The sequence below is a fragment of the Phaeoacremonium minimum genome (assembly GCF_000392275.1).
Source record: "Phaeoacremonium minimum UCRPA7 unplaced genomic scaffold PA7_03_scaffold_496, whole genome shotgun sequence".
NCBI lineage: Eukaryota > Fungi > Ascomycota > Sordariomycetes > Togniniales > Togniniaceae > Phaeoacremonium > Phaeoacremonium minimum.
In genome coordinates this window covers 1,205,473-1,218,406 of record NW_006921398.1, presented here as the reverse complement: position 1 = coordinate 1,218,406, position 12,934 = coordinate 1,205,473, and the positions used below count along the sequence as shown (strand labels likewise).

Here is a 12,934-nt window from a genome sequence, read left to right as displayed (position 1 = left end):
GTTCTATCTTTTAGATCTTTTCTGTCATTCGCCAGTGCCGGATAGTTTTATGAACTCATAGATTCATTATCCATCGTCACTGATAGAGGAGAATCGTGGGAAAGGCGTGTTAGGCCATGAAACGCCACCACAAGCAGCGAAAGGCGTACTTGACAACTGGGTCGGCAGCGCCATAGATTTGCATGCGTTTTCCACATAAAGCCAAGATAGATTGGTATATATACATGGCCATGTAATATGAATAATCTGCCATAACTCGGCTTTTACTGTTGTTTTCATGCTTCCGTGATCTAGATCGCCATGGCTTCTGTTCCTGACTTTCCAAAGCCCAAGTTCGTCACCGGCGGCTGCCTCTGCGGCGCCGTGCGCTACAGGATCGACTTTGCCGACGAGTTCGAATTTACCAAGATGGTGAGTTTCTCCTTGTAGTTTGTCAATTTGCTGCTTCTAATGCCGAGTAGACTGGCACATGTCAATGCACACAATGCAGGCGTAACACTGGCTCGCTCTTCTATCCTTATCTGCGGGCTGATCCACCAGCGAAATTTGCCTGGCTCAAACCTGAAGCTGCTCCTTTCCAGGAGCCGCCTCCGCAGTATAAGAAATATTCGGCCAGCACCGGTGCCTATCGCGGATTTTGTGCCACCTGCGGTGGCTTCATTAGCTGGGAGAAAGAGAACAGTGATTTGTGCTCTATCGCGGTCGGGACAGTTGACCCCTTGTACCTATGGGGTGATGGGGCGGACGGCGTTACGGAGCAAGACGGACAGATCGTGCCGAAGGAGGGCTTCGGAGTTGCACTGGCAGGCGGATATGGCATCCATGAATGGTGTGGCAACCAGATCAAGGGCGTGACAGACAGCTCGCCCTTAACAGGTGTTGGGATCGGGAAGAGGTGGATGGGAGAGACATACGATGAGAGTGCGGGAGTAGAAGGATGAATGATCGAAACAAGCAGTTGTGATGTCTATTATCTATGCTCTTATGAGTAGTGAATTGAGAAAAGACCTTAAACCATCCTTGAATAAATCTAATGCAACATAATGTGGTATCCTCGAAATACCGCAAAGAAAGCATCTAGCGTCTATAACCATTAAATCCAACGCTTGCTAAATCTCATCCAGAATCTCACCCAAATTCCATCATACGTTACTTCACATTCAGTCTGACAATGGCATTCCCGGTACTGTTCTCACTTGCTGCCGAATTTGGGCGACTGTTCGCCTCTGGTGTTTGCCGGACATAGTTGTCGGGTTTGTTGTTCTCCTCGCTGGCTTTTGCTGCATTATATTTTTTGAAAGCCACCTCAACAAGAAAACCAACCTCCTTCCTGTCTCGTCCGATGATGCCAACTGCGAGAAGAGACTCGGTTTCCTCTATCCAATCTTGCAACTTGCGGAACTCAATCTCGTCTTTACGCAAACGCTCCGGAAGGCCTTGTCCCTTCATAAGGGCCAAGACTCCTGCGATGATGGTATTAACAGCGCCGAGAATGGTTATCGTCAAGGCATGATGCGCGGCTGCTGGGCCCAGTGCCGTTAGCACGGCGCCAATGACGATCTGGGCGAAGTAGCAGAGGTATATTAGAACGCCGACGATGCGGTGCTGCCGCTTCTTCGTTGTTTGTTCGTGGAGGACGGCTCGATAGACGCCGACCGCGGCTTTTCGGCCCTGCTCGAGGGTGCCACCTTCAGTAGAGGTTGAGAGGTGGGAGTTGATGCCCAGGGCTCGACGAAAGATGACGAGGTTCTCATCATTGGGACCCCGCGGTGGGAGACCGGCGGGAGTTGGCCATGAGATGTTGGTGTCAACCTTGGGCAGGGCCGGCACTGATGGCGCTGTGTCGAGTGAATCGTCCATTGGAACATCACATAGTTCCTGATTATTTGTGTCAGGTTCGTGAGGTTGTTCCGAGTTCGCGAGAAGCGGAGAGGTCTCTGATGGCTCAGACATGAGAGGCATTTCGCTTCAAATAGAAGATATCCTTGTAATACTCGAACACGATGTCTTTGTTGTGCGAGCTTTCGATGTCGTCGTTCGTCCTCGAGCCAAGGGAAATCCCCCAGAAGAAGAGTAGCACATATCTTCCCCCGAGGCAGGCAACCTCAGTCCCGAGTGGGCTGTGCCTCGGTATGAGACATACTCTATCATATTCAGCCTCATCGTGACTGATTGTATCGGTCACTTGATAGTCCAAGGCAACCAAGAGTAGCAGTGGGCTGAGCCTTGTGTGAGTGCAGGTGTGTTTGGTGAAACAGGGCGCGTGGGGGTTCAAGGCACGCTTTGTGGTGGCGTATCGGGCCCGCTAACCAACCCAAGGTTAGCCGCGGGCATTTCAGTGCCGACATGCAGCCCTACCTCCCTACCTGAAGTACCATTGCATCCCGATTGGGGAACAAAGGAGACTCGTCTGATCAACTTGCTTATGTATGCCGAGACGAAATTCAAGCGTACCAATATCCGTGTCCGTACTGAAAAGTGAACTGTCACCATCCTAGGGTAAGCTGATTCTAAGCTTAGACTGAGTTGAGTAACTCAGACCTTTGACAGAGTATCTGATTGATGTCGACGTCTGTCCACATGACGATGCCGGCCCAATTTACGGCGAGAAACAGCGTAGTACCGACCTTAGGCAACCTGAAACTGACATGTTATTGAACGACTACAATCACATGTTACTAAGTACTTGGGACACTAGATTCTAGTGGACCTTAAAACAAGCAGGTTACCTACTACATGCTTGTTTCACTACAGGAAATACGTTCATCTATCTTTCGGTTGGACTCTGTCTTGCCTGCCAATCCTTAGGTACTCACCATTGCCTTTACGCCCGCCTAAGGTGCTTAGATCCAGATGACCCGCTATCCCAGTCACCATTTGGGAGTCTCTTTCGCGTCGACTCCTGTTCCCGGCGATCCTCTATCTCAGAGCTGATCAGCTGGGACAGGGGTGCCGCAATATCGGCAGGACAGCCCTGTGAAATCGCCGAGTCCAGTTCTCTCAGGGCCTCTTCCCTACCAGAGCAGTGCACAATGAGCTTCTTCAAGACCGACGAGATGAACATGGCCCGCTTCGGATCCGCTGCAAATCTCGCTAGAAGGCCTTTGAGCTCGGTGCAGAACGACGTTAGCACAGGCTCCTCCGGTCGCCGCCTCGCGAGGTTGCCAAACGCCGTCTCGGCACCCGCGCCTGCTGCGCCAGCGGGATCGGGGACGCCGAGGCTCGCGCCCACCCGCAGGAACGCGTCTAGAGTCCCGAGGTAGTCTTCAAAGCACTCCTCGCCGAGGAACTTGGATAGCGAGATGTCCAGGAAGTGCGAGAAGACGGTGTGCGCGCCCCAGCGGTCCAGAAGCTTTGCATTGGGGTCGGCACCATGGGCCATCAGGCGGTTGAAGGTCGCCTGCTTCAGACACTCATTCCACCGCAAGGCCGGGAACATGCAGGGCCCGGACAGCATGTTGAAGACGGACATGGTGCTCCGTGCGAAGAGCACCCACGGCGATGCCGTGTCGTCCGATGCGGGCCCGGCCCCAGGCTGACGGGGTCGCACGTTGGGGTCTTCGCCGCGCTGCAGGAGAAGGTCGAGAATCTCTGACGCGGGCGGAGGACTATCGCCACTGTTGCGCGACATGGGCATGAGTGCGGCAAACAGCGGCGACTCATCGAAAACGGCGAAGAATTCGGGCTGCTCGCGGATCTTCTTGACGAGATAGGGTGCCAGGTCGTGCCTCAGCAACTCCTCGCGGAAGACTAGTCTGGGGTCGCAGTCCCGAAAATTGACTCCGCTAATGCTGACCTGGCCGACGTTCACCATGGTCACGATGGCTGCCTCGTATTGGTCTAGCAGTTTCTCTACCTGCCGGTGTTGGTGAGAGCCGGCCTGATCTGTCTGTTTCAGAGCTTCTGACGTGTACACCAGGGCCTGATTTAGATGCGAGATGAATGGGCCAGTATTCAGGCCACGTCCCTGTCGTATGACACCTGCGACAAGCGGATGGTCCTGACGTGTGGTTCTGAGGAAACTAAGATACGCGGCAGCGATGGAAGCGAAACCATTGTAGTCCGCTGGGAGCTTGCTGCGAAGGTACTCCCCCATATCTTTGGTCAAGAAGAAGTCTTTCACGGTTCTGTGGAGAAACTCGGCTCGTTCGTGTACAATACTGAGCAAGCCCTTTGTTTTCTGGTTGATGCTACGAACAGTCTGCTCTCTGCGGGCGGCGATATTTTCAGGGGCTGACTTCATCAGACCATGAGATTTGGAATCGTAACCGTCAAGATCTTTCTCCAGATGCCAGTACAGGTCGACGTGGAGAGGCTCGAGCGCGTGAACTGCGGCCTGCAAGATACCTGCCATCTTAGGATGGTCAGCCAGGTTCACACTCTCTAGCATGTGTTGGAACAACTGGTCTAAATCTGACGGTAGTTGGCCGAAACGGATTTTCAGGTCTCCGATGCTCTCGTCATTGGAGAGGCCCTCGCCCAACGACCGCGTCACGAAGAAGGCCCAAAGAAACACGCCATCCGCCTGGGCCACTATTCGATCTACGAGCTCAGCTTTCTCTAAAGTGACTTGCTCGGGCACCTCGGTAGTCCAGCGGGAGTGGGATTGCAGCTGGCCATTTACAAATTTCCGAATATCGTTCCGTGTGAGCTCATGAATATCAAGGCTCTCCTGGCCGTCACCACCAAAAGTTCTCTCGAATACAGGCCATCGACGACTAGATAAACACATCTTGATATGAGGAGAGCTCGCCATATCATGGAGAACCTCACAGAGTTCGGAGTGATTGCTGTCGTATTCGTCGAGCCCATCGATGAAGAAACACATCTTTAGCGACAGGTTGTTAGCAGTTGCCAGAGCTCGTAGCGCTGCGGCGAGTTCGGAAACGGACCAAGGCTCTGCCGCGGTATCCCACCGTCCAACTCTGGCGGCTGCCCAGCGGTTCGGGGCGGCCAGGGAGATAGCGTGTGGGTGTCCGTGAAGGAGGTCGAAGAGTAGAGATTGCAGAAGTCCCTGCCAGGATTTCTGAATGGGCGTACCTGCGATCCAGAAGTAATGTGCCGCAACAGCCAGCGATTCTGAAGAGCCTGCCCAGCCTGCCAACAGCTCCCTTGTCCGAGGATGCTTGGATATGAATTTCATAAAGGTGGATTTACCTGACCCTGGCTTGCCTGAGATCCAGAAAGTCCCGCTCCCAGCGCGGAACCAATCCGAGAGTCTCGAGTCGAAAGCCCATTGAAAGGTATCCTTGTGTGCCTGGGGGATAGAATCGAGGCGGATAGGCCGATTATTGTAATTCAGGCTGGACACAATTGTATCGGCGAGCAAGGACTTTTCTAACTCGGTCAGGCCTGCCAACTGGGCTCTAAACATTTTGATATCTGACTCCGTGAATGCCGTCGAGAGGCCTGGATCTCGGTGCACCGACCGCTTCTGCACTTCTCGTTTCAGATCTTCTAAGTCGCGAGACATGACATCAATTTGAGACTCGTGTTCTGGTCTGGTATATCGCACTTTACTCTCCGATGATTCTACGGTTTGGCTCAGGTCGGATATTCGAGAGCTAGCATCTTGTGTAAGACTTTTTCCATTCGTGCTATTAAATTGGAAATGAAAAGGAACGCTGCTTAGAACATGGAACTCTGCACCACATACCTGAGAATAAAGCTAACATGATGTGTCACAGCATAAGAAAGCTGCTCTGATTTCTGAACGCAGTTTGCATCCGCGAGCTGAGATCTCAACCAGGCTCTCGCGTCATCTTCCCATGGCTGCGATCTCGGATCATCGGCTAATGATCTCAGTATACTTTCGATATTCTCTAGCAGCGCCGAGGAATCATCCCGAGCAGAAACAAGATCTTGCAAAGCTGGTACATTGCTTGTAGGTTGGGATGCATTCGCAGAAACCTGCGGCACAGAAGGCATTTGAATGTCGCATAATGCGGCTTTCAAAGTCTTGACATTTTCTAAAATTGAAATTGTGGGCTCATCTTCGCGATTCAATGACAACAGTGGCTGTACTGGAGAGTCTGGGGAAGTTAAGAGGTTTGTGATAAACTCCGTGATGGAGAGGATGCACGCAGCGGTATCGAGCGCTGAGATGGCGTCCATGGCGTCCATGGAGGTGATCGAGGTCATGGAGTTCATGGAGATTGTGTGGCGTCCATGGCTGGCTACCTAGGAACGGCCACCTAGGAACATGCCATGTTCCAAGTTTCTCTGCAGCAATCTGGCTCGGACTTCCATGATATGGCCTATTATGGGAGTGGAGCTCAAGGGACGACCCTAGACCAACGGCAGACAATCACTTCCTAAGTCGGCCTTAGGGATTGCCCAGACAGGCATATTGCGCACAGACACCCCCACATACACATGCGCACAGACATCCCTCTTGCGCACAGACGTTGCGACTATCACGGAGTAATACCGCCTGACATTGAAGGAGTATTGTATGTACTCAGGTATTTCCTTCAAGCCAGTTGTTCAAAGCCCAAGTAAAGACCATGGAATGTCTTTACCATGTTGTGGTCTCAATGAATAATCAATCTAACCCCACCACTCTTCACTCTATCTGAGCGACCTGACAAGCCACTTTCCCCCTTTTTACATCACCGTCATCCACAAGAAAATGCTCGCAGAGCCTTCTTACTACCAGATACCGGGTTTACTGGTACTCGCTAGTCCACTCTTTTTCCGGATACTCTGGGCTGGGAAAAAGCCTCAGTAACTCATCGACACAGACACAACATCGCCTACTACAGCACACACGGTTGCGGTGCTCGGTGCCGGCTTGGCAGGCGTTCCGCTCGCCCACCGTCTCTTGAAACACACGCCGGCGTCGGTCGGCCTGCGTGTGGTGCTGGCTAGTCCCAACGAAGAGTTTCTGTGGACCTATGCAACGGTTCGCGCCATTCTGTCAGACATGTTTGGCTACGAGAAGATCTTCCACCCCCTTTGGCCGGGCTTCGCCAAGTACGGGGCAACCAAATTCGAGCATGTAGTAGGCATGGCACAAAGTCTAGACCCCGAGGCACACCGAGTGGTTGTGAAGACGAACAGCAGCGAGTGAATTATCGACTACAACACGCTGTTATCGCTACCGGATCTTTCTTCAAGAAAGCCATGCCCTTCAAAAATCTTAATGATACAACGACCACTAAAAACGAGACACATAATCTTCGCCAGAAAATTGCAGCAGCGCGATCCATTGTTGTGGCCGGCGCTGGCTTGACGGGCGTCGAGGTGGCAGGCGAGCTGGAGGCTCTAAATGTCAAGATTATGACACACACACGGGTCATGAGCGCCACGACGACGCCGACGGGCAAGCGGGTTCTAGATTTAGGGACGGGCGGCAAGAACAACAATGAGATGGACACGAACCTAGCCACGACAATTCTCGAGACGAACCTTTATATACAAACCTTTGGCGTGCGACCTAATACGGCCTTCGTCCCAGCGGCAATGCTCGATCTTGACGGCCGCGTGAAGGTAGACAAAAAAATACGCTACAGGCCATGGGCTGCGCCAACGTCTTTGACCTAGGCGACGTGATCAACGCCCAGACAGCCAACGGGAAGCACGCTGATGCACAGACACGTTTCGTCGCGCTGGCCTCGCAGTACTGGCTTATTGGATTTTCTCCATTCTCATTAGAGGGCCATATATAGTTGAAGTCAACTACCAACATGGCTCATTTTAGCAGACTACTGGGTATCAGATTTAGTCAATGAGATCTCAGAGACTTTCATAGCTAGACTTTATTTATTCCAGATCAAAGACTGAACATTCACACTTTGCTCATAGACTCGGCCCAAGTAAGAGCCAATGAGGCCTCCAACTAGGATTGCCGAAAGCATCAAAGATCAGACAGGGTGACATAAATAGCATCAGAGTTTAAAGGCCCGGAAATGGGATCGAGAGACTATCCAGTGCTACTCTGGAAAAGGACGAGTAAGCGACGACGGCCGCAGACGGCCACTGGTACTGATTAAGAAGTCGCTTGAATTGCACAAGTCTTAGGGTACCAAGGGAATCAAGTTGTACCTAGCATACACAAGGATCACGTCTATCAGGCAGCCATTCAGCGTGTAACCACGTGCCTCCATAGTGACAGATCGGAGTTACTTCGGGCGTCCTTAAAGGTGTTCAACTTTTTTCGTCTTTTCTTATCTTCCACAGGAATCATCGTCGCGCATTGAATACCTACATGTAAGCATTGTCTCATTCCGTTACTGAGGCTGCATAATTTCTTCGTGTCAATTCCGTGACGTTAGAGTAGGACTGGGTGAGATTCGAGCTTCACAACGAGACGATTAACGCCGATGACTCACGTCACGTTGCACTCGCACAAGCTGATGATACAGGGAAGAGCATCGACCTGGGCACAAGTCTCCGCCAGGTTCCAGGCGACTTCACAACCAGTTATCCGTTTCATGTTATGTTTGGAAATAAATCCAAGATCGTGGGAAGTTTAGTTCAAGTATTTAGCTTCAATGATTTTCTAAGCTTGATTAGATTTGGATATAGAAATATTAAAAAAAACATAGACACCAACACACTAACTTGAGACTTGATCTAAATAATAGTTAAAGGAACATGCACTGGAAACGAAACACACCATCGCTGAGGAACCAGTCTCCATCAAGCAACGTCAGTCATCCCCATCAGCCTATCGGCGATCCTTGAAAAACTGCTCTTGCAAATTGCTAAAGACTCCTGCCTTGATTGTGTAACTATTTCCAGAGTCTGTCATGCGAGGTTCCGCAAAGTTCGTGATCTTCACTAACGTCGGTGTCACCGCCAAAGTGGTCAGCTTCTTGAGGGCATCTGGCAATGACCCTGGACTACCAAGGAGAGAGCTGGCCTGTTCTTCGAAGACACAACCAGCCTCGGGGAATAAGACGATATACTGGGTGTTTTGAGACCTCAACATGATGTCGATCTTTGCGGCGCATCGCACGAAAATGACACGATCTTCAATCAGAACCGCCATTTCCCGCTGAAGACCCGAGGTGGCCCCAGAAGCTCCCCAAGAGGGACTTTAAAGAGGCTTGAATCATGGTGTCCTTCTCAGGGGATGAACTGTCAACATTAGTAGTAAGGTTAGACGATGTCGCGAAGCGATAGATATTGACGTGATAGAGGCTATCTTGCTTTTTCAGGAGCACTTTAGCTTTGTCGTGCACATAGTCCTTCTCTCTATGACCTTTGTGCTTGCCGGCCCAGTATCTGGACTTCGCTGCAAAAATGCACTACGTGAAGGCCTGCCACAAATGTCTCTGAATGATGTAGGTTCAGTACGCTCGAGACTGTATGATCCTGTTGGCCATGTGAGAGTAGTATTGGAACTCTTGAAATCATTTATCGGAAGTGAAACCTCGTGACATGCATGTAGGAAAGTATTGTTTATGAGAGCCTTGATGCGCTTGTCGAGCCCCTGCCATTTCTGTATAATGTAACCGTCGGGATCTGTGAGACTGGCGTTTCTGCGCCATTTTCGACCTTCTTTGGGAGATGATGACGGTCCCCGTCTTCGTCGATGTTTGGGAGGTTCACCTATGCCTATAACCATGTTCAGTGCTGTTCCAAGTTGTGAAAGTCTACCGGAGGGACTGACCTGTGCTGACGATGATGACTGCATTGGACTAATGCCCGAGTAGTGACCAAGTTTTCTTGTCGCAGCATTCTCAACGTCCACATCGTCATCTTGGTCACTCTCATCTTCCAAACTATGACCATCGTTGTATATCCAGACCCATATGGTATCAGGGAAGTCCTCCATAGGCGGCAGAGTTGGCTCTGATACACCTTCGACAATTACACCAAGACGCAGATGTAACTGAGGATTTCTCTTTAGACCCCATTGTTTCAGGATAAGAGCAATCTGGTCAATTCGCAGGTTATTCGTCGAATTCAGTCCTGCGTATTGCGTTCCCTTATTGAACTCTCGTGCTTCTGGCGTGTTCAAGAGTGATTGGAGCTCTTTGATGGTAGGGACATGCCACTCTGGAAACTGTGCTGCTATGCTGTTTATGAGCGAGTAGAGACCACAGAGAAAGCCCGCCGCGGATGTATGTATCAACCTGCCCCCGTGAGGAAGGCCGTGTGTTTTTGCTTTAGCAGACACGTCGATGACCTTTCCGTCCTTCCTTAGAGGTTGGTAGCCTTTGGAGTTCACCGTTGATTGATACCCCCCCCTTTTGGTAGAAGTCTTCTTGGCAAATCTAGCACCGACCCAACTAGTCTTCAGACCTCCATTAGGTATGATGGGACCATATCCAGTTGCCAACATAAGCACTTCTTCGTCTCTCTCATTTCTGTGTTTCGGCTTCTTGACTTCATCGACGAATGGGTTGTCGTCTTCTCGGCGGCGTTTTCGTGCTATTTTGGACACAATGGAAGCATCCTTAGAAGCTGCCGGCTGGACATTTGATGGTATTTTGGGTGGCATCGTTGGCTTATTGCTGCGTCGTGCACAGCGAGACGTTTTTATTAGTTATAAAGTTGCTCCTTTTCAATGAAGCTTGCAATCTCTTGAAATCGAAAAGTTAGTCACACAAATGTGCTATCATGCGATGAGGCTGGCTTATACTCGGACGCAATATGTGAACAAAGGGTTGCACACACTCGACTAACACTATTGCGGAACTCAAAGGTACAAGAAGGACAAAGATGCACCGCTTCCCTCAGGCGAGCATTGAACTCGAAATAAATGAATGCGGCGTACGTAGGCAGATTACGATCTACAATTGATGATGATATTAAAGGAACATAGCACGTTGGGATGTTCTGCCTCAAGGATGCGTCGATTGCTGCACATCCTGTCTAACTGACCGACCCTGCCTCTCAGAAGAGCACAGGGGAAATGGTGTTAAATTCTTTACCATGATACTTCAAAATACTGTAATGAGATTCAAGAAGACCTGTCCCGCTCTTTTCATTCAAATTTGAGGATGAAGACTCCCACTTTCACGGTGGTGAGCTCATTGACTATGCTGGTGGTGAAAGGAATGAAGTGTCAAAGAGGTACTCAACGTTCTAGCGCCATTCTGCGGACGCTGAACCCCGCCAGTTGGACCCACTGCCGACCAGCGTGTGAGAGCCGATTTAGCGTGTGCTTCGGAAGAAGTCGTAGCCATGAGTAAGATCGCTTCGCGTTAGACAAACTGAATCGAGCGTCTTTTCACTTCAACTCACATTTAGGCGGCCATTGTCCCGCACGAAGGTACTCGTCATGGCTTCGAGGAGTACGACGGCCAGGAGGCTGCTCTCCTCTGCGCGATGTCTGGATACTGCGACGCGTCCGCGGGTGCAAGCGAGATGCTTTCGCGCTGGATCGCCTAGGCGCACCGATGGCGTTTTTCGAGGCTTGACAGACAATCGGCTGCCTACACCCTGGATCGAGGCATGGAGACTACAGCAAGACGGACAGTCTCTTGAATTCGCGGAGGCACATCATCACGAACGCGACTTGTCGCCGAAGAAGATGAGCGACAGCTATCATCGAGTGGTAAGCCCTCGGTCTTGCTGGACAGAGGTGTCGCTATCATTAGAAATTCTGACTCACCTTTGCAGGTTCTTCCACTTGGACGAGATCCATGGCTCTCTGATACATATATCAATTCATCGGGCCATATACGGTAGGATCGCAGCTATGAGACCGTGTGAATCGCACTGACACCAATGCATAGGCTTGGTACAATCTTTATGGACCTTGATGCCCTGTCTGGCATCGTTGTGTACAAGCATACCGGTCCGGGTGTCACTACTGTGACGGCTGCGCTGGACCGCATCACGATAGCTCACCCACTTACAGAGATTTGCGATCTCGAATACAGTGGTCAAGTAACCTACGCAACCGGCCGAAGTAGTGTAGAAATCACATGTAAGGTTGCTAGAGCTAGAGGAGAAGGCGAGCCCAGCAAGCCGGAAGACGTACTGCTGACATGCACCTTCACAATGGTTGCTTTGGACCCTGTAACCAAGAAACCAACCAATGTGCCAAAGCTCATCTGCTCTACCCCCGAGGAGGAGGAGATATTCAAGGCCGGCGAGGCGAAATCTCTGGCCAAGAAAGAAATGCTTAAGAACTCTCTTCTCGAGCAGGAGCCCAATGACCCTGAATCGGCCCTGATTCACAAGATCTGGCTGAAGCAGGTCGAGTACCACGACCCAAACAAGAGTTTGCGACAGCCATCAAACGTGGTGGCTATGTCCAGGACACAGCTTTCGACAGCTTCCATCATGCAGCCGCAGTACCGCAATAGGCACCAAACGATGATTTTTGGTGGCTATCACTTGAAGCAGACCTTCGAGCTGGCTTTCTGCTGTGCTGCCAGTTTCGCGCATGCACGCCCTACATTTATCAGTGCCGATCCCTGCACCTTCCGCAATCCTGTTCCGGTTGGTAGTGTGCTGTATCTGACTGCGACTGTGGCATACACCGATCCACCATTGCTAGAGGAAGATGGCAGCGATCCACAGCAGAAAGACCCAAAGAATCCAATGACGCGTGTGCATGTCCGCGTCGACAGCAAGGTCCGAGATGTTGAACATGGCAATGCCAATTCAACAGGGCAGTTCAATTACACCTTTTCTGTCCCTAGGGACGTCAAGGTCTTGCCGCATACATACCAGGAGTACATGATGTACGTCGATGCCAGAAGGAGAGTGAAGATTGGAGATCTTCAGAAGCGTCAAGATGAGGCCGACTCACCTGACGACAAGATCCGAATCGCAGAGAACGCGAGCGTTACAGAGTAATCTGAGAGGAGAAGTCTAGCTAAAGTTGTTAAATCTAGATTCTGATTCACGACATTGGTGACTGCAACTTGGTTATCTCACTTATCTAGACTTTTGAGGCCTGACATTAGTCGTACATAAATATGAAGCTCTAAGCTCGATAATTACATGTGGTCTACTTCAAGTCCTA

The 12,934-nt window shown here is 50.8% G+C and overlaps 3 protein-coding genes across 3 annotated transcripts; 1 reads left to right on the top strand and 2 right to left on the bottom strand.

The window, feature by feature from the left end:
- Window positions 1–1,149: 1,149 nt before the first annotated feature.
- On the bottom strand, window positions 1,150–1,962 carry UCRPA7_7014 (putative c6 transcription protein; the record flags this gene model as incomplete). Its single annotated transcript, XM_007919549.1, has 1 exon — window positions 1,150–1,962. The coding sequence occupies one exon, from the start codon at window positions 1,960–1,962 to the stop codon at window positions 1,150–1,152; it is 813 nt and encodes a 270-aa protein (XP_007917740.1).
- An 862-nt stretch (window positions 1,963–2,824) lies between these two features.
- On the bottom strand, window positions 2,825–4,732 carry UCRPA7_7013 (putative small s protein; the record flags this gene model as incomplete). Its single annotated transcript, XM_007919548.1, has 1 exon — window positions 2,825–4,732. The coding sequence occupies one exon, from the start codon at window positions 4,730–4,732 to the stop codon at window positions 2,825–2,827; it is 1,908 nt and encodes a 635-aa protein (XP_007917739.1).
- A 6,953-nt stretch (window positions 4,733–11,685) lies between these two features.
- UCRPA7_7012 (putative acyl- thioester protein) lies at window positions 11,686–12,765 on the top strand (the record flags this gene model as incomplete). Its single annotated transcript, XM_007919547.1, has 1 exon — window positions 11,686–12,765. The coding sequence occupies one exon, from the start codon at window positions 11,686–11,688 to the stop codon at window positions 12,763–12,765; it is 1,080 nt and encodes a 359-aa protein (XP_007917738.1).
- Between the last annotated feature and the right edge of the window lie 169 nt (window positions 12,766–12,934).